This window comes from Peromyscus maniculatus, chromosome 4, assembly GCF_049852395.1.
Source record: "Peromyscus maniculatus bairdii isolate BWxNUB_F1_BW_parent chromosome 4, HU_Pman_BW_mat_3.1, whole genome shotgun sequence".
Lineage (NCBI taxonomy): Eukaryota > Metazoa > Chordata > Mammalia > Rodentia > Cricetidae > Peromyscus > Peromyscus maniculatus.
This window is the reverse complement of record NC_134855.1, coordinates 13,062,275-13,088,876: the sequence shown is the minus strand read 5'-3', so window position 1 is coordinate 13,088,876 and position 26,602 is coordinate 13,062,275. Positions and strand designations below refer to the sequence as shown.

General features: G+C 52.9%; 1 protein-coding gene across 3 annotated transcripts in view; it reads right to left on the bottom strand.

Moving 5' to 3' along the window:
* Vav2 (vav guanine nucleotide exchange factor 2) overlaps positions 1-26,602 on the bottom strand; it is a 168,792-nt gene that overhangs the window by 24,942 nt on the left and 117,248 nt on the right. For all 3 annotated transcript variants that reach the window (XM_006993112.4, XM_015986619.3, XM_076569150.1), the window contains exons 5-12: positions 15,076-15,178; positions 12,358-12,456; positions 11,152-11,220; positions 9,867-9,967; positions 6,073-6,172; positions 5,295-5,390; positions 4,792-4,860; positions 1,787-1,873 (exon numbers count right to left, since the gene is read on the bottom strand). In XM_006993112.4, the coding sequence (XP_006993174.1) occupies positions 1,787-1,873; positions 4,792-4,860; positions 5,295-5,390; positions 6,073-6,172; positions 9,867-9,967; positions 11,152-11,220; positions 12,358-12,456; positions 15,076-15,178 (724 nt within the window). The remainder of the gene's footprint in view (positions 1-1,786; positions 1,874-4,791; positions 4,861-5,294; positions 5,391-6,072; positions 6,173-9,866; positions 9,968-11,151; positions 11,221-12,357; positions 12,457-15,075; positions 15,179-26,602) is intronic.

The window sequence follows — 26,602 nt, the reverse complement described above, 5'->3', positions numbered from 1 at the left end:
AACAAAGGGCAATTGATGGCCTGGCCATGCTCACAGGCAGCTGCTGTGTGGAAAAGCCAGCAGTCCAGCCCTAGGAGAGCTAATAAAGAAAGCAAGCGGCACTACTGGACTGAATGGCAGCCACAGGCTGGGGTCCAACCAGGGGTCCATCCTCCGCAGGAAGCAACCCTGTGCCCCAGCTCTGCTACCACCTGGCTGTGAAGACTCCATTTCCGGCTCTGCTTAGATTGTGCCTCTCTGTTCTGTTTGATCCAGAGAGATCTGCCTCTCCGCCATCCTCTGAGTACCTTTCAAGAGGCAAGTCTATTCAGGAAAAGGCAGAGGGCAAGTTCCTGGGGGAGGGGGAGGCGCGGCTCTGCCTGAGGATGGCCATAGGAACTCCCAAGTCCCCTGCACTTTGTGACCGCTCCTAGGGCTAGTGTCAGTGTGACACAGGCTGGCCTAGACATGACACACATCTGCTCGAGGACTCTGCTGTGCCTCTTTGTCCCCATCAACCAGGACATATAACTCCTGGTGCCTTCACTGGAGACAGCACCAAGACGGCATGACAAGTGTCAGGGTCACGTCCCCGGAACACCAACGTGCATGGACCACTGCTCTTTTTCAGACGGGGCCTGTTGTGTCCCACACTGGCCTGGAAGTCGCTATGTAGTCAGGACAACTCTGACCCTTCTGTCCCCCCCACCCTCGTGCTGGATCACAGTCAGTGCCCCAAGTCCAGTTTATGAAGGGCCCCAAGCATTCTGCCAACTAAACCACACCCACAATCCTTCGCTTGTCGTCTAAAGAGCAAATATGACTCACACCACCACACCGAGCTCCCTGCACACAAAAGCAGCTTGTCACTGCGTGGTGACTAGAACGCAAGGGTGGCTGGGAAGGGGCCTGGACCCCACAAGTGCTCGTGCTTCAGGTCACACCCGTGCTTAGAGATGCACAAGGACATGAGGGCAATCAGAGCACCGTTCCGCCATTTCTTTCCCTCTCTGGCTGATGGCCTAGATGTCTCCTGATGAGCCAGCTCTGCACAGGGCTCCTCTGTAGATAAACGTGAACATGCCAACCAGGATACCAGGCTTTGGTAGACCCAAGTTCACGAGTGAAGAATCACCAGGAAGAGAGGAAATGTTTGTGACAAAACCAGTGGTTCAAGGTGACTCTGGGCACAGGACAGCATTTGGAGATGCAGTCATCAGTTAGCATCCGATGGGTGGGGGCAAGGGCGTGCGTAATTTCTCCTAATGCAGAAGACCATAACACGGAGAGATCCAGACCCAAGCAGGGCCTGAGTCCAGAAGCAGCTCGTCTCTCCTCCCCAGCCAACCTCTGAAAGAGTGGGCTGGAGAATGCCATTCCTGCCTGATGGAGCTCCCAGAGGAGGGGACAACTGAAGGTCACCTCTCAGACTGAGATGACTGCTGCCTCGCCCCCAAGCCAAACCCTGTCCATTGCCTATCCCTGAGATTGACAGGGAGAAAGGAGGGTCACACACCAGGCAAGGCCTCCTGCCTCGGGTGGCCACAGCCTGTAGCAAAGACATAAAGGGGTCCCAGCTGGGAAGGGAGAATGGGAACTGTGTTTGCAACAGGACGGTCTCCATCTCCTCAGCCCTGCTCAGGGTCCACCTCAGGATATAAAGCACTCGGGTAGGTTGAAATGGATGAAGGCGTGTACTACTCCACTTCTGGAAGCCGGGCATGCCATGCCCCACCTTCCTCCTACTCCACGTCAGGCTCCATAGGCAGCCGCTATGGTAAGCCAAGTGGAAGGGCCACCTGCTTACCAGGTTTTCTATGGAGCACTGGAACTCGCTGATCTTCTTCAAGGTCTCTTTGTCCCGTTTCACCTCGTTGATATACATGGCCAAGTCCTGGAAATCAAGACAGGACCAGTGCACCAAGTCACATGGGGCTGAACTCCAAGCCGCTGCCCAGCCCAGGTGGTCACTCCACACCCCTTCCTCCATCTTGCCTTGGCAGCTGAAACTCCAGCCCATGGGAATAAGACACACCACGCACAGCAGACAAGGGAGGACACTGAAGCTGAGAATACAACATTTGGGCCCAGACTACACACTGCGCTGGTGAGGGTGCTGGAAACTCCCAAACTTAGGCTCTTGACGAAACTTCCCTCACTCAACAGGCCTTCTAAGTCAGAATGGAGAAGAAGACCAGCACGGTGAAGCCACAGTGGGCCACACACAGCCACAGTCTACACACCTCTCCGCTCTCAGGACGCCCCAGCCCCACCTCTTCTGAAGAGCCTGGGTATCCAGTAAGTGGCTTGGGAGAGGAGGGTCCCTACATAATACTGCAATCCTCCAGCTGGTCACCAGGGGGCAGTGCTCACTTTGCTTCAGAAAGTTTGTACTGGTCTGGAAACTGCCCAGTGGTGGCTGGGACAGTGCAGCTACGATCCTGCCCAGAAAGCAAGGCAGAGAGGAAATCCCCAAAACACAAGAGCCAGGCCCACATCCTGAGGCCAGTTCCTACCTCCCTCATGGCCTCTCTTGCTTTTGGGGGTCACTTCAAGGGCCATATCCTAAGCCTTGCACCTGGCAGGGCTGAAGCTCCCTAACAGATACCACAGTGCGTGCGTTTTTGTAAAGAGGATGGGCTTTGTTCTAAATCAACAGCAGGGACAGAATCTGAGTGACTGTGGCCCTGTGCACACCTGGCTGCAGCCACAGAAGTGCATGTCTGGGACAGGGATTCCCACAGAGGCAGATAGTAGAGCCCCAGAGGCAGAGCAGCCAGCTAGCAGAGGACACAGCCTTGCCGGGAGGCTACACTGCAACCCTGTGGGAGACCCAGCTCTGGAGCAGTCACAGCTCAGACACTGGCTGAATGGAGGATTTCCTGCTTTACACTGGGGACATTAAAGGCTTTTAGATTCCCTTCTGTATTGGTTTTTATAGAGGACACTTTAATTGAAGAATTGCCTTGATCACACCATCTTGTGGTGATACCTGTGAGAGATTGTCTTGACTGGTGATTGAGGCGAGGGAGCGCAGCCCACTGTGGGCAGCACCATCCCTAGGCAGGTGGGCTGTATAAGAGAGCTAAGCCAGCCAGTGAGCGGTAAGCAGCCTTCCTTCTGTGCTTTCTGCTCCGGGTTCCTGCTTGAGTTCCTGCCCTGACTTCCCTTCGTGATGAATTGTGACCTGGAAGTGTAATCCGAAATAAACCTTTTTCTTTCCTAAGTTGCTTTTGATTGTGATGTTTCATCACAGTGGCAGAAAGAAAGCAAACCAAAGCACCTTCCAAACTTTGAAGTTGTAAGAGCTGACTCTCAGTGACATGGAGGACACAGACAGAAGTCACATGCTCTCTGTGGAATGTCAGGAGCTATACTCAGGGCACTGTCCCACAAAGAGACCAGAAGCCACCTGCTGGCTAGCAACCAAATGGTGGAGGAGTGGAATGTGTGGCCGGGCTGGGGCTCAGGGTGCACCTGCAGCCATGGGTCATGTGTCCCAGGAATGGGTGACACCAGTTGTGTCTGCAGTGGGAAGATGTGGTCCCTCTGCTGCAGTGGCAGGTGACCTCAGTTCCCCAGGGGAGCCAGCAAAAGATCCCTGGGACAGCCATGGCACCCATGCTCAAGTACACCCCAGACTGGTACAAACATCTACAGCTGTGTGAGGCCTGCTCACAGACAGCTCCAAGCAGCTCTGAGATTCCGCATCCTCCCCGCTGAGCCTGGCAGCTGCGCGGGAGACAGGCTACGGCTTCTTTCTTCAAATGAGGTGTCTTGGGAAAGGAAGAGGTCCAGGGCCCAGAGGACTTCTCAGGGGCAGGTGTCAAATATCAAGGCTGCAACCTATTTGCTTCTGTCGCGCTGCAAAGCCAGCGGGACCATGCCTGTGGGGGGCACTGCACCCGGACACAGGTGACCATGAGAGGCATGGGTATGGTTGTGGGGTAGCCTGACAGTCTCTGGGCTGAGGGGTCTGGAAGGTGACTTTCTTGGGCAGTGTCAAGTTCATGGCAAAGACTGATGAGTGGGATGCAGGCAGGTTAACAAGGAAGACGACAAGGCCCGAGTAGACACCCTGGGGTGGAAAAGAACAGAGCATGCCTGGGCACCTGAGGGTGGCCAGGCTTGCCTGGAATCTGGGGCTTTCCTGTGACACACAGCTTCAGTGACCCTGTGAAAGTCCTGAAGAACAGGGGGAAGGGCCAGACCTGGCTGAGAGAGAGAGAGCAGGAGCCACAAAGGCTTCTGAGCAGGACAGTGTGCTGAGCTTCAGAGGGCAGTGGGATGTCATCATTAAGGCAGGCAATGGAGGAATAGGGGTCCCTGAAGCCAGCATGTGAAAAGGAACCTTCAAGCAAGTGACAGAGGGACAGGGTGTAGGACAAACCTTCAGCAGCAGAAGGCCTAGAGGGAAGGAGGTACTCCAGGATAGAGCTGGCCCCCGAAAACCACTGCCAGCCCCACTGGGCACTTGGGGGCACAGGAGTCGGCCCACTGGACACTTGGGGACACAGGAGTCGGCCCCACTGGGCACTTGGGGACACAGGAGTCGGCCCACTGGACACTTGGGGACACAGGAGTTGGGGGACAGGGGCAACTGCTGGCAAGTGAAGTCGGGGACTTTGGACACATGGAAAAAGCACCTGGCCCGTAGCTTCCTCCACTATCCTGAGTCTAACCGCACCCCCGGTGCCCCGCCTGTGCCACCCTGGGCAAATGCTCCCACTGCCCAGGAGCTCAGTCAGGACCCAGGAACACAGTCACACGGGTCTGGGCGCACCCCGGCTCTGCCTCGTCTCTTTTACCTACCTGCATGGCCTCCAGTGCTTCCTTCAGCTGCTGTCTCTCTGGCCGGTCTGCAGAATGGCTCAGGAGTTCCTGTGGGAGTGAGAGGAGAGCTAAGGCTAGCCCTCGAGGTCCCTGTCACTGCCCAGTGCACCTTTGTGCACACAGCAAGACTCTCAGCAAAAAACTACCCACTGGCACAGGTGCAGGTCCATCTGCCCAACTCCAACAGACGCGGGGACCCCTTACAGGGTGGACACCTCGGCCAGGAAGCTGAGACTCAAGCAACCAACCACAGCAGCTCTCCTGTTCCTGGTCCGAGGATGCTCTCCCGTCTCTCCCCACCTGCCTGACCTTCTTACTAGTTTTAGTCATCATTTTCCTTCCGGTTGCCATGATACCCTTTCCTGGTGTATACTGAGCACAGAGTCACTCATCAGCCTTCGTTCCACCCGGCCCGTGGGCCAAAGCCCCTGCCACCAGGGCCCGTGTGACACAGGGTGCAGCCAGCAGACTGATGGCCTCACCTTGAGCAGCAGGTGGTACTTCAGCACCCGTTGCATGGGCACCACCAGCAGATCTTGCAGCTTGAACTTGCCCTCCTGGACCTTGAGCGTGCACTCCTGGTGCGGGAGAGCAGCAAGTGGGTGAGGGGTACCCTCCCTGGGAGAACCTGTCTCCACTGCCAGCCACGAAGAGAAAGAGACCTCGGCCCTGGACTCTCAGAATATGCAGGAGATGGGTGTCGTAGTATGTGAGCAGGACATACCACCCCTTACATCCTGGGACATGGCGGGACCCTGGTATCTGAAGCACCCCTTTGCCCAACAGCGCCTGCTGGGGCCAGGCCTTGCAGAGCATGGGATATGCCATGTGCTCTCTGAAAGCCAGGTGGGGAGGGGGCTCACACAAAGTTGTGAGGTTACCTAGGGCCCCCTGGGGTGCCTGGACAGGAGGATCAAACACCACATGCCACCAGCACTCAAGCTGGAGCTCTGAAGACAGAGCTTTCCTGACTACACAGGATAGGGACACTCCTGGACCTGGGGGTGAGCAAGAGCCAGGAAGGCGCTCAAGGGAGAAATCAGCCGACAAAGGTAGGTAAACTGAGGCCAGGGAAGGAGGCTAAGGTCAAGTGTCACTCTGAGACGGACTTGTCCAGGCCTCCACAGGCTCAGGCTGTGTTCTAGCTTGGGACATGTGTTCTGGAAGTCACCCAACAAAACCAAAGATGGGTGCTGAGGGAAGCTGGTGTCTCTAGACCAGCCAGCTACACCAGGCCAGGGTACTGGGATGCCCTGTTACCTCCACTTTCTGCCTGAAGTCCTCCCGGCTGGCGAGGAGCTGGTTCAGTGTACTCTGAGCATGCTCCATGTGGCTGCAGTACTCTCCGTAGATCAGGAGCCTGAGGAGGGGGCAGCAACATTCACACACATGGAGACAGAGCAAGCAAGACACTTGCAGCTGTTATGAGCCCGTACGGTGCACAAGCATGTGAACACACATGTTCCCAGGCATGTCTAAGACACTTGCAGCTGCAACACCCTAACTCCTTCTTAGGCAGGCTGGAGAGCCTCAGGGTCTCTGCCTCACGTGGTTCTGCTTCCCCAGCCCCCTTCTACTTTCTCCTCATTCTCTACATGACTAGGTTAGGAGAAGGGCTCCCAAAGCACTAGCAAAGATGGGGAGGCCCCCTCCTGCAGGCCTACTTCAAGTCATCACCCATGGTTCTACCTCGATCTGGAGAGGAATGCCTGAAACAGAGGGAAGCCCCTGCCTCCGGGGGCTCTCCGCTCGCCCAAGCCTAGCATGGGGGCCGCTCATTGCTCAAGCTTATCCTTGGGCGATGAACAGTGGAGGTGGCCACTGGTGCTTCTGCAGGGGTGTCAGCGGCTGGATCCAGAAGATAAGCAAGGCCTGTGCCCAGTCAGAAGCAACGGGGTCCCAGCAGCTCTGGCTCCTTCCCATGGCCCATGCTGGCACCATCTCTCCTGGCCATTCAGATTATTTTTTTGGTGCCATACACAGTTCTCTTCTTTGTCCCCACCTGGACCCATGTGCTACCCCAGGGGTGACATCTCTACAGGTCAGAACCCTAGCCCACAACTCCCTCCTTATGGCCTGACCACACAGAAGATGGTAAGAGGAGACTGTGCCAGGTGACAATGTTACCGAGCACAAGCACCCTCACGAGACCACCGCTCTCTCAATGACAGTGTTACAGGCCACTCTTCAAGCAGTCACCAAGGTTACCGAAGCCCCAGGGAATTGACTGAGCCAGCAGCTGGGGCCAGCCTGGCATAGCCGTACAAGGGGCTTACTGGGAGGCTGGGCTTATCCTTGATGTTCCAGCTCCATCCACCCCATCCCAGCACATGTCAGGGAGTGCTGTATCAAGGACCCCTGGATCCTCCCCGGTCTGGTTCTAATAACCCTGCAATAGTTACTGTCCACTGGGACTCTTATTCCTCTTAGGCAACAGACCAGGGCTGAGGCAGCTGGCTAGACTTCTTGCAGGAGCCACTCAGGAAGAAACACTTGTTGGGGCTGTTGGGGCTCCTGGGGTGACCGGGCTCTGCCACAAGGGCAGCTCTAGGCAAGTCTCCTTCCCCTAGTGTGGAGGTTTGAATGAGAATGCCCCCTGGCCCCGCCCCATCCGCAAACCCATAGCCTGGTACCTTTGAATACTTGGCCCCCAGTTGGTGGAACTATCTGGGAAGGATTAGGTAAGTGTGGCCTTTGTTGGAGAAATTGTCACTGGGGGAGGAGGGAGGACTTTGTTTCCTAGTTCTCGCTACTTCCCGCTAGAGGATTTAGATGTGAGCTCACAGCTGTTCCTGCCACCAAGCCTTTGTTCTACCATTGTGGTGGTTTGACTAAGAATGGCCCCCACAGGCTCATATATCTGAATGCTTAGCCATCAGGGAGAGGCACTACTTGAGAAGGATTAGGAGGTGTGGCCTTGTTGGAGGAAGTGAGTCACTGTGGGTGGACTCTGAGGTTTCAAAAACCCAAGCCAGGCCCAGTGGCTCTTCCTGTTGCCTGTGGATCCAGATGCAGACTCTCAGCTACCTCTCCAGTACCATGTCTGCCTGCATGCTGCCATGCTCCCTGCCAGGATGATAATGGACTAAACCTCTGAAACTGTAAGCAAGCCCCAACTACATGCTTTATTTTAAAAGGGTTGCCTTGGTCAAGATGTCTCTTCACAGCAATAGAACAGACCAAGGCATCATGAACTCTAACCCTCTGGGAACCATAAGTCCAATTAAACACTTTCTTTTATAAGTTGCCTTGGTCAAGATGTCTCTTCACAGCAATAGAACAGTGACCAAGGTATCATGAACTCTAACCCTCTGGGAACCATAAGTCCAATTAAACACTTTCTTTTATAAGTTGCCTTGGTCATGATGTCTTATTACCGCAACAGAAAAGTGACTAATACACCTAGGCTTTGGGACCAGATGACATTTAGCCCCTTCCCAAACTCAAGTCTAGCTGCAGAGGAAGACAGCAGCAGGCAGGAGCCCTGGTACCAGTGCCTTGCTGGCTTGACAAGCATGGCCCTGGCAGGGCTCCTTGTTCCACCCATAGGCCCCCAAAGGGTCTCTGGCCCTACCTATCCCAACAGATGCATGCCTGCAAGCCCAGCAGACGCAATAAGAGTGGCAGCCTTAAACGGGGGTTGAGGATGGATGTAGCTCAGAGGTTGAGAGCTTGCTTAGCGCATGTGGGGGTGGGGGGGTGGGGGAGAGCGAGTCTCATCCTTGGAGTCCAGAGATACTGTGTAGCATAACCCTGTGCTGTTCCCTCAAGGGCTCCACCTGCCCCGTTGCCTATGCCCAGTTCAGGAATCACCACACCCTGCTACCTCTGATACCTGAAGCCTTAGGCAGAGCAATCAGGGACTTTCCTGCAGACTCTCCCCTGACCCTTTGCCCATGCAAAGAGCTTCTAAGCACAGACTAGACACACGGTTTTCCTGTTCCTCAAAACTGAACAAATGGTTCATTCTGAGAGTGCTGGAGGAAGTTAGCTATGGAAGTAAGAGTTAGCAGGCCTTCGTCTTAACCATCAATACTTAGTACTGTTAAGAAAAATACTGGCCCTGGAGAGATGGCTCTGAGGTTAAAAATACTTCCAGCTCTTTTGCAGAGGACCTGTGTCTGGTTCCTGGCACCAATGTTGGGTGGCTTACAACCACTTACAACTCCAGCTCCAGGGGGATCTGATGCCCTCTTCTGGCCTCCAGGGGCACCTGCTCTCTTATGCACATACCAACACATAAACACATAATTAAAAATAAGGAGAGAGAGAGAAGATAAAAAAAACCACCCACAACTTGGAAATAAGGCCACAGAGGCACACACTTAGCCTCATGCATCTCGGACCATTCCAGTTCGTCCTGAAATACAAGCCTACCTTGGTATACCTCTATCTGATCACTGTCCCCTAAGGAGACTGGGGGGAGGAGGGGACGACAATAAATGACCTGCTGTCACAGAGGAGACACTTCAAAGCTTTGGGGCTGTGTCCCTGGAAGGTGTGGGTCCCTCTTGTGACGCTGAGGACATGGGCCTCCACCTCCGCTGCATATCAGCTTCAGCCTCCCTCCAGGGTCTGCAGAGAGCTAAAGAGAATGGCTAAACATGTGCACAGGGATGTAGCTGCTGCACTTCTGGACACCAAGTTCTGATCTTACCCGAAGAGTGGGCACCTCTTCCCAAACAGCCTGTGACTTACTATTTCTGGTCTGCAGCATCCCAGAGAGTCAGGGATGGAGTGGAACAGGTCAAGTTGTCTCACTACAAACACCAGTCACTATGATCCCAACAAGCCAGAGAGGCAGAGAGGGTTGGAGGTACCCAGCCCTCCAAGCTGTGAAGGAGAAACAGTGGGTACTGACCCTGGTCACAAAGAGGAACAAGGATCTGGAGATAAGTGGCCACCTGCCTCCATCCCCAGAGTGTGAGGCTACACCTCAGTGAACTGCCCTCCCTGTCCCTGTCATCCTGCCTGGGCTGGTATAGAGAGGTCCACATGGTCTCCCAAGCTTTGAAGACACAGCTGAGGCCCTGATCCAGCCAGCTGCCACTCACCTTTCCTTGAACTCCAGGAAGACCTTGGCCAGGGTACTGCCACCAGCCATCATGGACACATCAATGGCCCGCAGGAAGCTGTGGTGCACCTTGATGAGGTCCTAGAGGGAAAGCAGGGTCAGTGCATGGCCAGGCACGCTCAGGCCCCTCTGGCCCAACACACCCATGAGGTGCTGCTGGGTTTTCGCCCAAGCCTGTGAATGCCGGTGTCACTCAGCTGGAAGTTTCTGGCAGGCATGGCTAACTTGTTTGACATTGCAGCCCAGTGCCATCAAGAGAGTTGGTGCTCAAAAATCACATAATCTAATTATAAAAATATAAAACTGCAAAAGAAGTCTCATGATGTTTTAAGTAAACTTGAGATTTAGTGTTAGGGCTGCATCCAAAGCCATCCTGGGCCAAATGCTCCACCCTCCACCAAGCCACAGGTTGGACACCCCCGTCTCAGTGCCTGGTACACAGCGACACTGGAACACATTCCTATCATGCAGTAGAGAGAGCTGCCCAGACCCGAATCAGCTCCAAAGGACACATGGTAGCTGCCTCAGAGCAGACTTGATGCCAGAAGAGGGTGGAGAAAGCAGTGTGGCTGTTCTCAGCACACAGCCTTGCAGGTCTCCCTGCAGCTGAGAAGAAGGGAGAGGCTCACAACTACCCAGCTCTCAGTTTCCGCAAGACGTAATGCCCTACTGTGTCACCTTGGCCTGGGGACGCGTGCTTCCTCAAGTTTCACAGCAGATACCCAACAGTGCTCAGCACACTAGCCACCCCCGCTTCCCCTCCCAGCTTCTTTTCTGTCCCAAGCCATTTGTCCTGGGCGAGGCCCAGACAGTAAAAGGGACACTCTGGTCAGCCCTGTGCGGGAGAGTAAGATTCCCCCACCCCCCACGCCAGTCACTGATCGGACAGAAGGTGGGAAGGCAGCATGCTCTGGAGGGCATCCACTCATGTGTGGCATCTGGAGTTGTGAGCCAGCTGCCTCCACAGGTTAACCTTCACACAGGGTCATCAGGTGCACATGAGCGGTCAGATGCCTGCAGAGCATGCCTGCAGAGCAGGTGAGGGGTAAGCTTCCCTCTATGCTAACCGGAAGCCTTGAGTATAGGCCTGTGGGTCTCAAGTCCCTTCCAGAGCCATGTGAATCTGCACACAGCTGACAACTAACATAGAAAGTCACATGGAAAACTCTCAGGTCACACCAGATACCTCATCTTCTCCCTCCTGAAGCCAGAGTCTCCAGAGTGGGATAGCTGCATGCCTGACAGGAACATTCCAGAAAACTTACCTCCAGGTTGATGAAGATGGCAGCCATGTCTGCTGGGCTCAGCACCAGCCGCAGGGGGCCCACGTAGTTCTGGAAGGAAGAAGTTTATGCTGCCACTCAGTATGTAGGGTGCTTGCCACAACCAAAGCCAAAGATGCCAGGCACAGGAAGGTGCTCAGTGCTCAGTGCTCGCTGGATAGCACATGAAGAAGGCACTATGGGACTGAATAGTGGGCAAGGCAGGCTGGAACTGAGACCACAGCTCTGTGGTCTCAGCATAATAAGGCCAGCCTGGACCAAGGGACAGTGTATCTCAAGACCCTAGGCTGAAGGCTTCACTCACCACTTTGGCTACACTGGGGCCAACTCCACACCAGAGAACAGCCAAGAGAAGTTTAGCCTAACAATGGTGTTGCTCTTTACACAGGGACACAGATGCATCAGGAAAATTCGAAAGCCAGGCCTATTGGGTGGTGATGGGGGCTGGGTGGTTGGGTATAGGTCACTGGTAGTCCTCGGACATGGGTGGCATCTAGTCACAAGGCCCGTCACATCAAATGTGCTACATTCCTGGCCACCAACAAAGGCACCAGGGGCCCCGCAGGGCAAGGAGAAGCTTAGAGAACTTAGCTCACAATCTGGCCTCCCATGTTCCAAAGCAGAGCTGCAATCACGGCTGGCTTAGATGGGAACCCTGAGAAGACTCGTGGGAGAGGCTAGGGGGCTTCCACAGAACGAGAGGAGGCTCCTTCGTGTGGGAATATGATGATGACAAGGTGGAGGGGCGGAAATCCCAGTGTGCTCTAACTGTCAACTTGACACGGTCTGGAGTCATTTGAGAAGGGGGTTCTGACCGAGGGATTGCCCAGATTGTCCTGTGGGCCTGTGGGAAGGGGGGGGGGCGCTGGCTTGATTATTAACTGATGCAGGAGGGCCCAGCCCACGATGAGTGGCACCAGCCCCTGGCCAGGTGGCCCTGGGCTGTGTAAGAAAGTAGCTAAGCGTGAGCCCGTGCGGGCCAGCAAGCAGCTTTTCTCCATGGCTCCTGTTGGAGCGCCTGCCTGCACTGACCTTCCTCGATGGTGACTGTAATGGTGAAGTCATGATTGAACACGCTCTTCTCTCCCTAAGTTCCTCTGGTCAGAGTTTTATCACAGCAACAGAGAGAAAGAGGGAACAGGCGCTAAGGCCCTCCACCCCGGGGTTCCGAGCAAAGCCGAGGCTCACCTTCTCGATGTCCTCCAGGGTGCGGTAGTACTTGGCCTCGGTCTCCTGAATCTCCAACAAGCAGCAGCTCCTCTTGTCGTCCTCAGTCATGCCCATTTTCTAGAGGAGACACGAGATATGAGCCAGGACCCCACCACCTGGACACCCAGCTACCCGCTGCCGGCCATCTGTCCCATGAGGCCCTGGCTACCTGCCCCACACAACAGGGTGACACCTTCCCAGTATGGCCACAAGATTACTGAGTGTACTGTGAGGTCGCGGGCCCTTCCCATGATCTGCGGTTGAGGAAACTGAGGCATGTGGATAGGAGAGAACTTAACGAGAGCACCAAGGAAGGCACAGAAGCTTCTAGACTTCTGGAACCTCCAGTCCTCACCGGAGTGGAGTGAAGGTCTCAGGAAAGGAACATACCACACATAGGTGAGGTGTGCCCATGGTACTTATATGCGTGGGTCAGCCCTGTCCGGCACCTGGCATTGGCCAACTCCTTGGAGACCCTCAGTTGATCCATTCTGGCTTCCTAACACTAAATGCCCCACAGGCCAGACTTCCCCCAGAAGCCACTGAGAAGTCATCAGTGGGTCACCTGGGGTCATACCTCGACAGCAGGGAGGGCAGGGCCTCCCTGACTGAGAGACGGCCTGCACAGGGCAGAGTGAAGCCGAGGTTTGGCCCCAGTCGGCTGTGGTGGGATTTATAGCTACTTTCTTTGGATTCTCTCAGGCTCAGAGAGCCTGGCCTGCCCCAAAGACTATGAAGACGTGGCACTCGACAGGTCCACACCCAGGGATACTCTTGTTGATCCTACGAGGCCGCTCCACGCTGTGCCACAGTACTCTATGAGCACTGTGCAACCTGGCATGGAGGCCTGGTGAGGTCCATCCCTCCTGAGGCTGCATGGGATGGGTGGGGATGAGATCCATGGGGTGGATCTCAATTCAAGACCCTATACAACGCTGTGTGCCTGACAGTGTGTCACCAAGAACATAGTCCTGAACTTTCTCTATGGCCTCTGCTACCTTCCCGACAGGTGGGGAAGACAGAGCTGACGGGAGCCCACCTGGCCTTGTCTTACCTGCAACTTACCTGCATGTATCTGATCTGAATGCATGGAGGAGCAAACAAGATTGAACCAGTCAGCAGTGTCCACTGTCCTCAAGCCATGCTTGGGAAGTCAGGGGCACCGCTGACAGCCCACCCCGCTGTTAGCCCCAGAAGCCACGTCACAGCCCTTCCCAGAGCCTGCCGAGGGAGAGTCAGGACACAACGTAAGGATGACAGAAGGCCTCCTTGCTGGTCCTCCTATGCCTGGGCTCTGAAAGCAGCACCTGCCTTTACCTTACTTCACAGAAGGCGCATTCTATTGCCTCCCACTTGGGACAGTTTAGTTCAGCTAGTTCCAGACAGTATGAGAAGGTGGGGGAACCCATTGTTTATTTCAGAGGTCCCTCATAGCAATAAGTCTATATCCCCTCAGTGGATGTACCAGACGGCTGAAAAGATCCAGCATCAGCGCTGGGCATTAGAACATGGGCTGTCCTTCAGGACATGGGCAAGCATGCCCCTCCCCTGGGGTTCTTCAGGACCAGGGACAGTGACAGGCTCCTGCAAGAGTTGTAGGAATCTCAAGAGAGCCTGACAGCCTGGGCTGGGGACCCTTCAAATATGTCCCCTGGCTACTGTGCCTGGATGCTGACATTTACCCCCAGGGTACCCATCTTGCCAGGGACTTTGAAATGATGAGGCCTTAATCAGCCTGGTGGTGTTTCCTAGGCTATGTCAGGCCAGGTCTGGGGAAGCCCCAATTGGGCTGAGAGCAGAGCCTCTCCCGCCTGCTCTGGAGCAGAAAGACGCCCTGAACACGATGGGGAAGGAGACTGATGATAAGACTCTCAGGGACAAATGTGCACGATGTTCTTAAGGGTGTCGTGAGATGCTGCAATACCCAGTCTAGCCTTCCATCTCTCCTCACAAGCCGGGGACACAGCAGGATGCCACCAGCCTGGGAAAGGCTCTCGGGGCTCTTCAGGATTCTTCTCTCAGCTTTTTGTTTCTCTGACACCAGCTGGAGACTCCCACACAGACGGGAGACAGAAATATTGGCTTTTGATGAATTTCCCACCTCTTCAGGAACACAAATGCGTCAAAAAGCCTCCACAAGTGGCACGGTGCCCACCTTTGGGGAGATCAGGGGTTCACGGGAGCTGTGGCCTGCCCCTCCAGGGCCCCCTCTCTGCATCCCTCCAGGAGGGACCCCCCCCCCACCTTCCACACAGCAGCTGTTGGCAATAAGCCGGAGCTGGCACAAAACACCGTCCGCAAGATCATTAGCCAAGGCTGCGTGGAAATAAATACCCTTCAACATAAAAGGCATGCAGCTGGCCGACTGAGCCCGCACCGGTCTCCTCATTCTCCGCACAAAGAGTTACAATGATGTGTGTGCTCAGTCGCACTGTGTGAGACTGAGCACGGAGTTACTATTTAAGGCTCTCTGGATAGGAAGGATTAAGGACCTTCCAGGGAAAATTTTGTAGCCACTCTGCTGGAGGGGGCTCAACCGTCATAGGTCGAATCTAGGGCACCTCAGAGTATCCTGACAGGGCTGCAAGGACACTGCAGGGGCGCCCAGGGGGATGGGGAAGGACGCAGATCTGTACTCAAGCAGCTCCCAGTGGGAGGCTCAGTTTCCTGTAGCAAGAGCAGGGTGGGGGTGCTCACCATGGGCTGCTGCACCTCCACCTTGATGATGTCTTCGTAGATGTCATCCCCTTCATCTTCACACGGGACACAGTCGTAGATGTCCTCTCCCAGGTCATGTTCGCTGCAAGGGACAGGTGGGTGAGCAAAGAAGAAAGGTCCAGCCACCTGGACCGGGCGGCTGTAAAGCGTTTCCACAGCACCCTCCTCAGCTGAGGGTCCCCATCTTCAAAGTAGAGTGCCTCTCTGTGAGTTCAAATCAGATTAGGCAGAGACTGTCATGGGGATCTGCTGGTCTTCAAAGGTTCTTTCTTCCTCAGCGATGCCCCAACCCTGGAGTAAAGGCTTGGAGACACACCAGGCAGAGGCCATGGTTTGAGACACCTTCCTCCACTGGGGTCCTCTTAGGCTGGTCAGCAGAAATGCCCAGCTCCTACCTCAGAACAGAGTTCCCATCTCAGCCTGTGCCTGGGATCTCCAAGTGCTCTGAGTAGCTAGCCCAAGGTCTCCACCATCCTTGTGGCCCCACCATAAAAGTCAAGGGTACAGGACCCACATGTGACTCCCTCGCACATCATGGACACCAAGTAGAACGGAGGAACTGAGAGAGACATGGAATACATAGTGCACCTTCTCAAGCCAGAACCCACAAAAGCAAAGACCAACTTTTGATTCTGCTCACAACTCCTGGGCTTTCTCCAAGCTACCCATGACAACTAATTAACAATGACTGTCAATCACTGTGCCTACACTCACTATTGTGCTTTGAATGAGAATGGTCCCAACAGCCTTATTTGAATGTTTGGTCCCTAGTTGGTAGAACTGTTTTGGGAAGGATTAGGGGGTGTGGCCTTGCTGGAGGAGGTATGTTACTGGGGGATGGACTCGGAAGGTTCAAAGGCCCATGCCAAGCACAGGCAGTCTTTCAATCTTTCTCTCTCTCCCTCTCTTTTTGCCTCCAACTTGTGGATAAGATGTAAACTCTCAGCTACTACACCAGCACCATGCCGGCCGGCTTGCCTTCTGCCATGCTCCTCGCTGTGAGAGTCATGGACTCACCCTCTGAAACTGTAAGCAAGCCCCCATTAAATGCTTTCTTTTATAAGTTGCATTGGCCATGGTGTCTCTTTATAGCAACAGAAAAGTAACTAAGACAATCGCCTAGGAGACAAACCCCCAGCATGTCTGAGAGAATCTCTAGATTGGATTGAGATGGGAAGACCCACCTTGAATGTGGGAAGCATTATTCCATGGGATAGGACCCTGTACTGAATAAGTGCACTGAAAACAGCTTTCATGTTTAAAGGCTTCGAGACTTTAATGAAATGTCTTTAAACTCCCAACGCCTGCTTCCAGTGACATACTCCCTCCAGCAGGGCCATACCTCCCCAAACACTGCCAGCAACTGGGGACCAAGTGTTTAAATGCCTAAGACTATGGGGGACATTTATCATTCAAACCGCCACAGTTACCTCCCACAAGAGTGCTCTGAGACCTCTGCCTGTGTGTCTAGGGGTTCCCGGGCACACCAGGAGCTAGTGCGGTCCCCAGACCCCCTTTCCATCCACCTTGTAGCTGATGATAAGACATCTGCCCCATGCTTTGGCAATCTCTTCCTTCACTCTGAACCCTCCACAACCCATGTTGCAGATCTCCTCAAGCAGTCTGCCTGCCGTCCCATGCCCGCTGCCTCGGGGGAGGTAACTGTGCTCTGGGGTTCAGAGGTGCAGATAGCGAGCCCCGAGCTGATAGCAATGAGATCCCACAGGGTCAAGGTTTGGAAAGGGTGGTGCTTTGGGTAACCCACCTTCTGTCCCAACCCACAAGCACAGGTCGGAGGACAAGCCTAGCAGAGGACGAGTCACACCCCAACAGTCACACAGAGAAGTGCCCACACCAAAGTTTTTATTGTTGTTTGGTGTCTTTCAAGACAGGCTCAACTCTGTAGCCCAAGCTGGCTTAGAACTCACCATGGAGCCCAGGCTAGCCTCAAACTCATGACAATCCTCCTGCCTCACTAGCCTGATAAATGCTATGTGGACAGAGATGTGCCAGCATGCTCAGCTTAAGTTCTTTTTTTTTTTTTTAATAACTTTTATTTATTATCGTGTATATGAACACATGGTGGGGAGGTGCATGTGCTACAGTGTGTGTGGTCAGATCACTGGGTAGACTCCATTCTCTCTTGATACCTTTATTTGGACTCCATTATCTAACTAAAGTGCCAGGTTTGCATACAGGCAACTACCCTCTAAGCCAGCTCACTGACCGATCAACTTAAATGTTAAAAAGCCATTTGTTCTTTTTGGGCCTATAAAATCCTTAGAGGTGGCCATTTTGCACATTAAATAATACAGCTGTGCTTGCATGCAAATAGGAATACACACACACACACACACACACACACACACACACACACACACACACACACACACACACACTGTGGCCTCAGCCCCAACTCTTCCTGGCTCTTCTCCCTGCAAATAGTGGGGTATCATCAATGATCATCAATGGTGTGCAGACACTGGGGTGCACACAGCCTCCTGCCATGCAGGGCTCATACTCAAGTTCACCTCAGAACATCCTGTGGTCTTTCCTGCTGACCCATGAGAGGGTCCAGCCCTAGGTAGGTCTGTCTGTCTCTTGGAAACAGAGAGAACACAAATCATTTCCCCTGCCTTTCTGGGCTCTGTGCCAAATTTTGGCTCTGCCACTCTCTACCCTCCAGACTCCTAGGCCAGGTGAGGGCTTCAGGGTCCTTTCTGGCAGATATTTAGTCAGCAGAGCGAGGCTAGAGGCAGAGCTGCTGTCTACAATTCCGACCACGTGGAACTGAGGGAAACAGATGCTCCAGGCTTCAGGAGCAGACTGCTCCTGGCAGATGAGACACCTCCCTTTCTAGAGACAGACACCGGCTTCGCTCCAACGGGCTGGGGGAAGGAAGTGATGGACAGGGAGCTTTGATGGTTACATATTCCACACGCCAGTGAAAGGGGTCAAATGGGTGAAATTGGAGCCCCCACTTTTTCTCATCCTACCTTGTGAGGATATCCAAGACAATTCCAGGATCACCCAGCTGGGTTCCTTCCCAATGAAAGACCTGTGCATGGACCCTACCTCAGGCTGACTGGAACCAGCTCTTGAAGTATGACTCTTAGCTCTCCTAAGGGCCTAGCTCCTAACTCTCACTTGAAGATGGGATGGCTGGAAGGATCATAGTTCTACTGTGATCTCTAGAGCCCTGTCCTGATTCATAGTGAAACATCATTCCTGTCTCACAAACTCCATGGTACCCAGCTCTGAAGCCTTGGACAGGTGGATGCACAAAAGAGCAGGTGCATATGCTAAACTTGGGTAGGAGGGGTCAGCCCCATCGTCCCCCAACAAAGCAGTGGGTTTGTAAGGAGGTCCCAGCATTTCCTAGTCAGATGAGATCTGAATGGCACCGTCAAGTTTCCCATGAACTTGTGGGTTCTAGCAAAGGTTAGACAAGTTCTCAGCACCCTTACCCGCAGCTGACTCCATATCAGCTACACACACCTGCATCCACTGGCCTCAGGAGCAACGCCAGATGGTGGATTTTCAGTGTCTTTGGTAGGGTTGATAATATTAGAAATATACCTTGGCTGAGCCATTCTGACAAAGGGACTGTCCAACACCCGACCCAACCCCATTCCACCTATCACAGACCGACTGATCTCGCTCTCCACTTCCCCACCCTCAACGCCCTCCTGGCCGACCCTCAACAGACCACCTTCCCCACAGCAAAGTCGACGGCATAGACAGCTCTTCCCTTTGGCATCTGGCTTCTTGTCCTCTGCATCTCATTCCTGAGCTCAGGAGGATTTGCAGCTGGTCCTTTGCAAAGCTGAATGAGTAGTAATCAGTGATCCGATCTCCTTTTCTATGGACACTGGGACCCTTAAAAGTACAACCAAATATGGTGGCATGTCTTGTAATGCCAACACTATGGAGGTAGAGAGAAGTGGATCCTGAGGGCTTCCTGGCCAGGCAGCCGAGCCTCCTTGATGAACTCCAGGCCAGTGAGAAACCCTGCCTCAGAATACAAGAAGGGGAGCTAAAGAGATGGGCTCAGAGATTAATAGCACATACTGCTCTAACCAGCTTGTTCCCAGCACCTGCACCAAGTGGCTCACAACTGCCTGTAACTCTAGCTCCAATGCTTTCTTCTAAACTCTTTGGAAATCTGTTCTCACACATGCACATACCACCACCTGACACATACTTAAAAAATAAAATAAATATGAGGCTGGAGAGATGGCTCAGTGGTTAAAAGTATGGATTGCTTTTGCAGAGGACCTGGTTCAGTTCCCAGCATCTACATGGTAGCTCACAACCACCTGTAACTCTAGGCCTTCTTCTGTCCTCCACGGGCCCTGTATATATGTGGTACACATACATACATGTAGGCAAAACACTCATACACATAAAAACTCACACAACTCAGGTCCTCTACAAGAGCAGCAAGTGCTCTTAACCTCTGAGCCATCTCTCTAGGCCCCTGCTAAGCATTCATTCTTAACAGAACAAAGTCTAATTTCTCAGGGTTTTTTCCTATTATTTTACTTAAGAAACCTTTGTTTTCCTCTAAGCCACAGAGGACTACCCAGCATCTTCTCAGACCTGTACAGCTTCAGTGCTTCTGTTCAGGTGTCTGATCCATCTGAGTTGGTTCTGTGTACAACATTCCCACAGGAATGCTCATGTGTTCCAGGCTTATCTGCCCAAGACTTTCTTCTTTCTAGTTGGCTTCTCAAACATCTTGGACAAAACTCTACCTCACTATATAACTCCAGGTCCCTTCTAGAACTCTTGGTTCTGTCCTCCATGGGCACTCAATTCACCTGCCCATTTGCAAACACTGATGTTTCACTTCCATCTATGGAAAGTTTTGCGATGGTGTTTATAAAGTCCTCCAGCTTTCTTCTTTTACAACACACAATGACTTGTTGGGTACGGGTGCTTGCTATCAGGCCTGACAACCCGAGTTTGATTCTTGGGCTCCACGTGGTGGAAGGAGAGAACTAAGCCCACACACTGTCCTCTGAAACTCCACCGCAGGCCATGGCTCCCAATTGTGTTAAGTGAATACCAGACATTATGACTGATGTGCATGGAGACTCTGGGTCCTGCAACTTCTGACATCGTGTTTATTCTAAGAATGGACCTAGCTGGACTCAGATAAGAGGACATCCCGCAGAGGGCAGAGCTGACATAGCCCCTGAATTCGGGTTCCAGCTGCCACCACGTTTGGTGGAACACTTGGGTCCCTTGCTATACAGATAGGATGAAGGGTCAGTTGAGGATGAAGGCAGGTTCTGGGCTTCTGCTGAGACCCCTGCCTCCCTTCCAAACTCTTTCATGCTTCACCCACAAAACAGTTCTAAAGGCCTGAAGACCACGTGGTCAGGTCCACCACAGCCAACAGCCCTACTTCTCAGTTTCTGTCATCATCTTGTTTCTGTTGCTGTCAAAACACCCGGACCAAAACAACGTAAGGGAGGAGGAGTTTATCTGGTTTGCAGGTCCAGGTCCTTGTTGCAGGGAAGTCAGGCAGCAGGACCTTGAAGCAGACAGTCACATCACATCCACAGTCAAGAGCAGAGAACGATGAATTGCACATGCATGCTACCGCTCAGCACACTTTCTCCACTCTTCGAGAGCGCAGGATCCCCCGCCAGGAAATGGACCCATCCACAGTGGGCTGGGTTTTCCCGTCTCAATTAACACAAGCAACATAATCCCTCACCCATATGCCCAGGGGCCCACCTGAGCTAGACAATCTCTCACTGAGACTCTCAGATGATTTTTGACTGTGCCAAGCTGAGAATTAATACTAACCATCACCCCTCCCCGACCTTCAGGGAGTTCTCAGTCCAGTGCTCTATCTGTCCTGCTGTCAGTCTGGATCCTGACTGCCTTTCAGAAGCACAGGTGTTTAGTTCCAAGCCTGTGGCACTCCTGGCAGGTAGTGAAATGTTCATGAGGCGGGGAAGACGTTAGGTCGCTGCGGGTGAATGAACTATTAAGACCCCACACCTTCCCCCTCTCTTTTCTCAACTGTCGTGAGTTTCACCCCTGTGCCCTGAATTCCATCATGACATCAGTGCTTCCACAGACTAAAGCAGCTGGGCCTGGAGACCATGTACGGAAACTATCAGCGCTGTAAGCCTGTCTTCCCTTTCAGTTGGTTGTTAGGCATTCTGTTATAGTACTGAGAAGCTGACAAACGCACCTGGGAAGCAGCCTTCTAGAACCCCATCCACTCAGGATAGATCCTTGTGAGATACTCCTCCACTTTCTCTCAGCTTCTGGCGGCTGTTCAGTGCCTCTGAGTGCATTTTTACATATTATTTTTCCCCAAGCTTTGTCATTGCCGGCTTCAGGGACGTTAGTCTGACCCTACATTCTGTCACTGCCGAGAGCCAGACTTCCTTAGATATCAAGCAGCCCCCATCTGCATCAGCATAAATGGAAGCTCAGGGGTACCATTATACAGTGACTGGGGCCTCCTTCCTCCACAGTGAGAACCTAGAGAAAGGCCTCTGAGGGAATCCTCAGGTAGGGAGTGGGGACCCAGCTCTGCCCCATCTGGTCATAGAACAAACAAGGCCACAGCCCTGGGAAGCTGTGTCACACAGGACTAAGACACTGGGAACACCCCAGCAGATACCCCAGCATCACATGGTGCTGAGATACTGGCAACACCCCCAGCAGGTACCCCAACATCACATGGTACTGAGACACTGGAAACACCCCAGCAGATACCCTAGCATCACATAGTACTGAGACACTGGGAACACCCAGCAGATATCCCAACATTACATGGTACTGAGACACTGGGAACACCCCAGCAGATACCCCAACATTACATGGTACTGAGACACTGGGAACACCCCAGCAGATACCCCAACATTACATGGTACTGAGATACTAGGAACACCCCAGCAGATACCCCAACATTACATGGTACTGAGATACTAGGAACACCCCAGCAGATACCCCAACATTACATGGTACTGAGATACTGGGAACACCCCCAGCAGGTACCCAACATCACATGGTACTGAGACACTGGGAACACCCCTAGCAGATACCCCAACATCACATGGTACTGAGATACTGGCAACACCCCCAGCAGGTACCCCAAAATCACATGGTACTGAGATACTGGGAACACCCCCAGGGTAGTACTCAACACATGGGCACTGCTGCATTCTGCTCTTGCCTTCCCGAAAATCAATGGCAACAGGGCCATCCATCCTGGCAGCACTGTGTTTCACGCACCACTTCCCACCATCTCTCCTTACCACCTTGAGGTCAAACATGGTCAGCCAGAAGTGGGGGAGGGGGGAGAAGAGCTGTTCTGGTGCCTTAACCTAGGGCATCAGAGCCTCAAAGTTGTAGACTCTACACCCCTCTCTACTCTGCAAAGCTTCCTGCCCAGAAACAGCCGATCTGATCCCTGTCTGTATCCTGGGCCGACCCTCCTCTCCACGTCCTCCACAGAGAGCGCGGAGGGTGCCCCTGAGCAGACTCCCCATACTGATACCATCCGCATTTATGCAATGCAGCCTCTGCCCATTATTTAATTAATTCAGGTCAATGAACAGCTCCATGCATGTTATTAGCAATTATAAAACCAGAGAACTGAAGTTTCACACATGCGTGCTCCAAAGTACTGGAGAGGAAGAAATGAAGAGAATAGCCAAGAGGCAGGCTTTTTTTTTTTTTTTTTAATGAAAATAAAATTATACTGTTACACAGAGAAATCCTGTCTCAAAAAAACCAAAAAGGGGAAAAAATATAAAAGTAAAATCAAATATGATTAATTGCCAAAAGATAAACTCAGGCCAAGATAAACAAGTATCAATCAGATACTTTGAGGTTGACCCATATTTATCCTAAGATCAATTCTGCACCCAAATCTTTGTTGATCCTTGGGACAGAAATGACTTCAAGGTGGAAGCATGGCGGGGACAATGCTTAGATGAGAAGGGGGTTACTTCGGTGTTAGTGAGTGAGGTGACAAGCTCAGGCAGTATGATGGCTAATCTTGGTTGTCAACTTTAACTAAAATCTATGTTGCTAGGCACTCCTGTCAGGGTGTTCTTTAGATCTGTTTGAGTATTTGAAGAGGGAAGAGCTACTCAGAACCTGGGCCATGCTCTCAGGTGGCTGCCCACATAAAAGGGCATGGAAGGAAGAAATCGTTTTGTTTTTAACTGCTTGCCCTCACTCTCCCTGACAAGTTCATCTCTCCTGTTGCTGCAACCAGTACTAAGTCCAGCTCCTTCAGGACTCCAGTGTAAACTGAAAATGGAGTCCAGGAACCCTCCAGGACTCCAGTGCCAGACTGCAACTGTTCAGGTGTCAAACACCAGGGACTGTACAACTATTGGACTCTTCGGCTTTCCATCATGAGCCCGACAGTGTTAGACTACCCAGATGGACCACAGCCTGTAAACCCGTCTATCCAACTCCCTTCATTCTATCCGTTCTGTTCCTTAGAGAACCCTGGCTTATACAGGCTTTCCTTCTGGCCACAGTCGCACGGATGTCCCAGAACTTCCCTGCTTCTTATACAAAGGTCTCACCTACACCTCCCAGGTCCTTGCATCCGTGATGACAGATTAGCAAATGTCTAATATGTGAGGACCTTGCTGATGAGATGAGTAGGGAAGAGGCACTGAGCTAGGCTACAAAGTGAGGCTACCTGGGTGATCTGGAGTGCCCTGTGCGGCAGCTGGATTAGGAGCAGGTTGTACAAGGACCTTCACTCCCATTTCCTCGTGAGCTCAATGAGAACCCAGCTAAGGCGCCAGAGTCTGCCTCAAACTGTCTCCCATACAATCCTCCTCAAGGACCAAGGCCAGGCTGCAGGGCCTTCCACCAGGCCAATTTCAGTCCACCTTACCACAGACCTTAGAAAATTCAAGTCCCTGCCTAGTCCTGTCAGGAGGCTCCAGGAACACAGAAGGGTGGAACTAGAGCCCACTTCACCTAGGGCCATGCTTCCTGGAAAAGCTGGGTCCCCACCACACTGCAGCTGGACAGCCAGTGCTGGTGAGTACACACGGGCTCCAGGACAGGTGAGTGGGATGGACTCCTACCTGGAACTGGACTCTTGTGTGTCGTCCCTGGTCTGGGAGGTAGTAAAGCAGATCTACGCCATTTCCTAGCTCAGTTTCCCTAGCACAGGCCTTGCATAGAGTAAACGTTCAATGCATGGCAGCCATGGTACACCATCCAGAGGATGGAGGAGAGGTTCAGTCAGGAACATGACTTCAGCACAGGGGCTGTGCTCATGCACAGAACATGGGGCCGGCGAGACAGCTCAATGTGTGCCTGCCACCAAACTTGATAACCTGAGTTCAATCCCCAGAACCCACATGATGGAAGGAGAGACTTGACTCCTGAAAGCTGACCTCTGACCTCTACACATGAACCCATATCCATAACACAAAATAAATAAAATGCAATTACAGTATTGTTAATAAAATAAGTCTTAGATGCTAAAGAGAAGGCTTAGTGATTAAGAGCACTTACTGCTTTTGCAGAAGACCCAAATTTAGCTCCTACTACCCATATGGAACAGCTCATAAATGCCTGTTAACTTCAGCTTTGGGGGATTCAAAATCTCTGATCTCCTCTGGCACCTGCACTTACATGTACATACTCCATGCACAGAACATTAAATAATAATAATAATAATACAACTCTTTTAAAATTGAGTATTAGAAAGGAAGGGAGGGGAGGGGAAGCAGGAGAGATAGCTCACTCAATGGTTAAAAGCACTTGCTGCTCTTCCAGAAGACTCAAAAGTTCCCCACAGCCACATCCAATGGCTTATAACCACCTATAACTTTAATCAGAGGATCTGGTGCCTCTTCTGGCCTCCTTGGGCACTCAAACACATGGTGCGCGCGTGCACGCACACACACACACACACACACACACACACACACACACACACACACACACTTGCAGGGCATAATAGTGGCATGTGCTTGTAATTCCAGGTCTGAGGAGGTGGAGCGAGGTAGATGTCTGGGACTTGCTGACTAGCCAACATGACCTAATGTGAGAACTCATTTCAAAAAAAAAAAAAAAAGGATGGTGCCCAAGGAATGGCCGGCCACCAAGGTTGATGTCCACATGTGCTCATTAGGCATTCATACACAGAGACTCCGGGGATAGAACCCATGGCCTTTCACATGCTAAGCAAATGCCTAAGGACACCAGATTAAACAACAATGAACACAAAAGCTAGACCATGGAAGCCCAGGAACTCAGGGCTGCGCTGGCTCCCGGGGTTGCAGGAATCGCCCTTCCTGGTCCAGCTGCCACGAGAAAGCACAGGAACATATGTGTGGGGAGGGACCGCCCCACACAGTGGCAGGACTGTGACAATTGGACACAGCTGGCCCACATGGCGTGAAGGCACAGTTGCCCCTTACCTGCCCCAGCCTCCTCCTGCCTCACCCTCTCCCTCCTGCAGCTTCTGGAGCCAGCTGCACCGACAGATGCTACCTCCCAACAATGACGCCTCTTACAATGGCCTGGACTCTTCCAGAAGAGGCCCAAAGTGTCCCCCTCCCCCTCCCCCCCCCCGGTCCTGCCTGAGCCCCTGCAGCCCACAGCCTCCCTAGCCCACTTGGGGGCTGATCCCGGTACCCTGGTTTTCTACAAGGCAGCTGCTGAGAGGCCCAGCTCCCTCACCCTGCAAAACGCGGGGGAAATGAGCAACTGCCCTCTGCCTCGGGCGCTGGGTGTTTACAGGGGACATAAACATCGTGCTGACAGGCTTGGCACACACTGTGAGCTCAGCCCCAGGCATGAGGCTGGCAGGCAAGCCTGTGACAAGCCACCATGAACTTGTTACTAGGAAACCAAAGGGGACATGGCGGGAGTGTTTCTTCGTTTTGTTTTTCTGCGACCTCAGCCCACACCAGACTACGGTTCATCTCAGGGCACAGGCGGCAGAAAGTGGCTGCTGTGGACTGGATGGTCTGTTTGTGGGGACATATGGACAGACAAGGACCCTAGACACTTTTAATCACTCTCTGTTGGAAGAGTCACTCTACCTACAGGCAGGAGCCAGGAACTACCTGGCCAGACCTACCTGGCTACAAGCCTGTTGGGGCTCTGCCCGACCCCCACCCCCCACCCCCACACACACACACACCCACACCCACACACACACACACACACACACACACACACGCACGCACGCACGCACGCACTCACGCACGCATGCACGCACAGAGAGAGAGAGAGAGAGAGAGAGAGAGAGAGAGAGAGAGAGAGACTACCCGCTTTTCTGAGAATTCTTTCTAAGCAGAAGAGCCTAGAAACATCGACAAATAAATAAATAAGCAAGCAAGCAGGCAGCACTGGGTCACAAGGACTGGTCCCATAGGGACACCCTAGGCCCCAGGCAGATGGTCCAGGGTTTCAGTTCCTCCTTGTCACAGGACCGTGTGGCCTCCAGCAAGGCACTTCCTCTCCTGAAGCTCTAATTTTC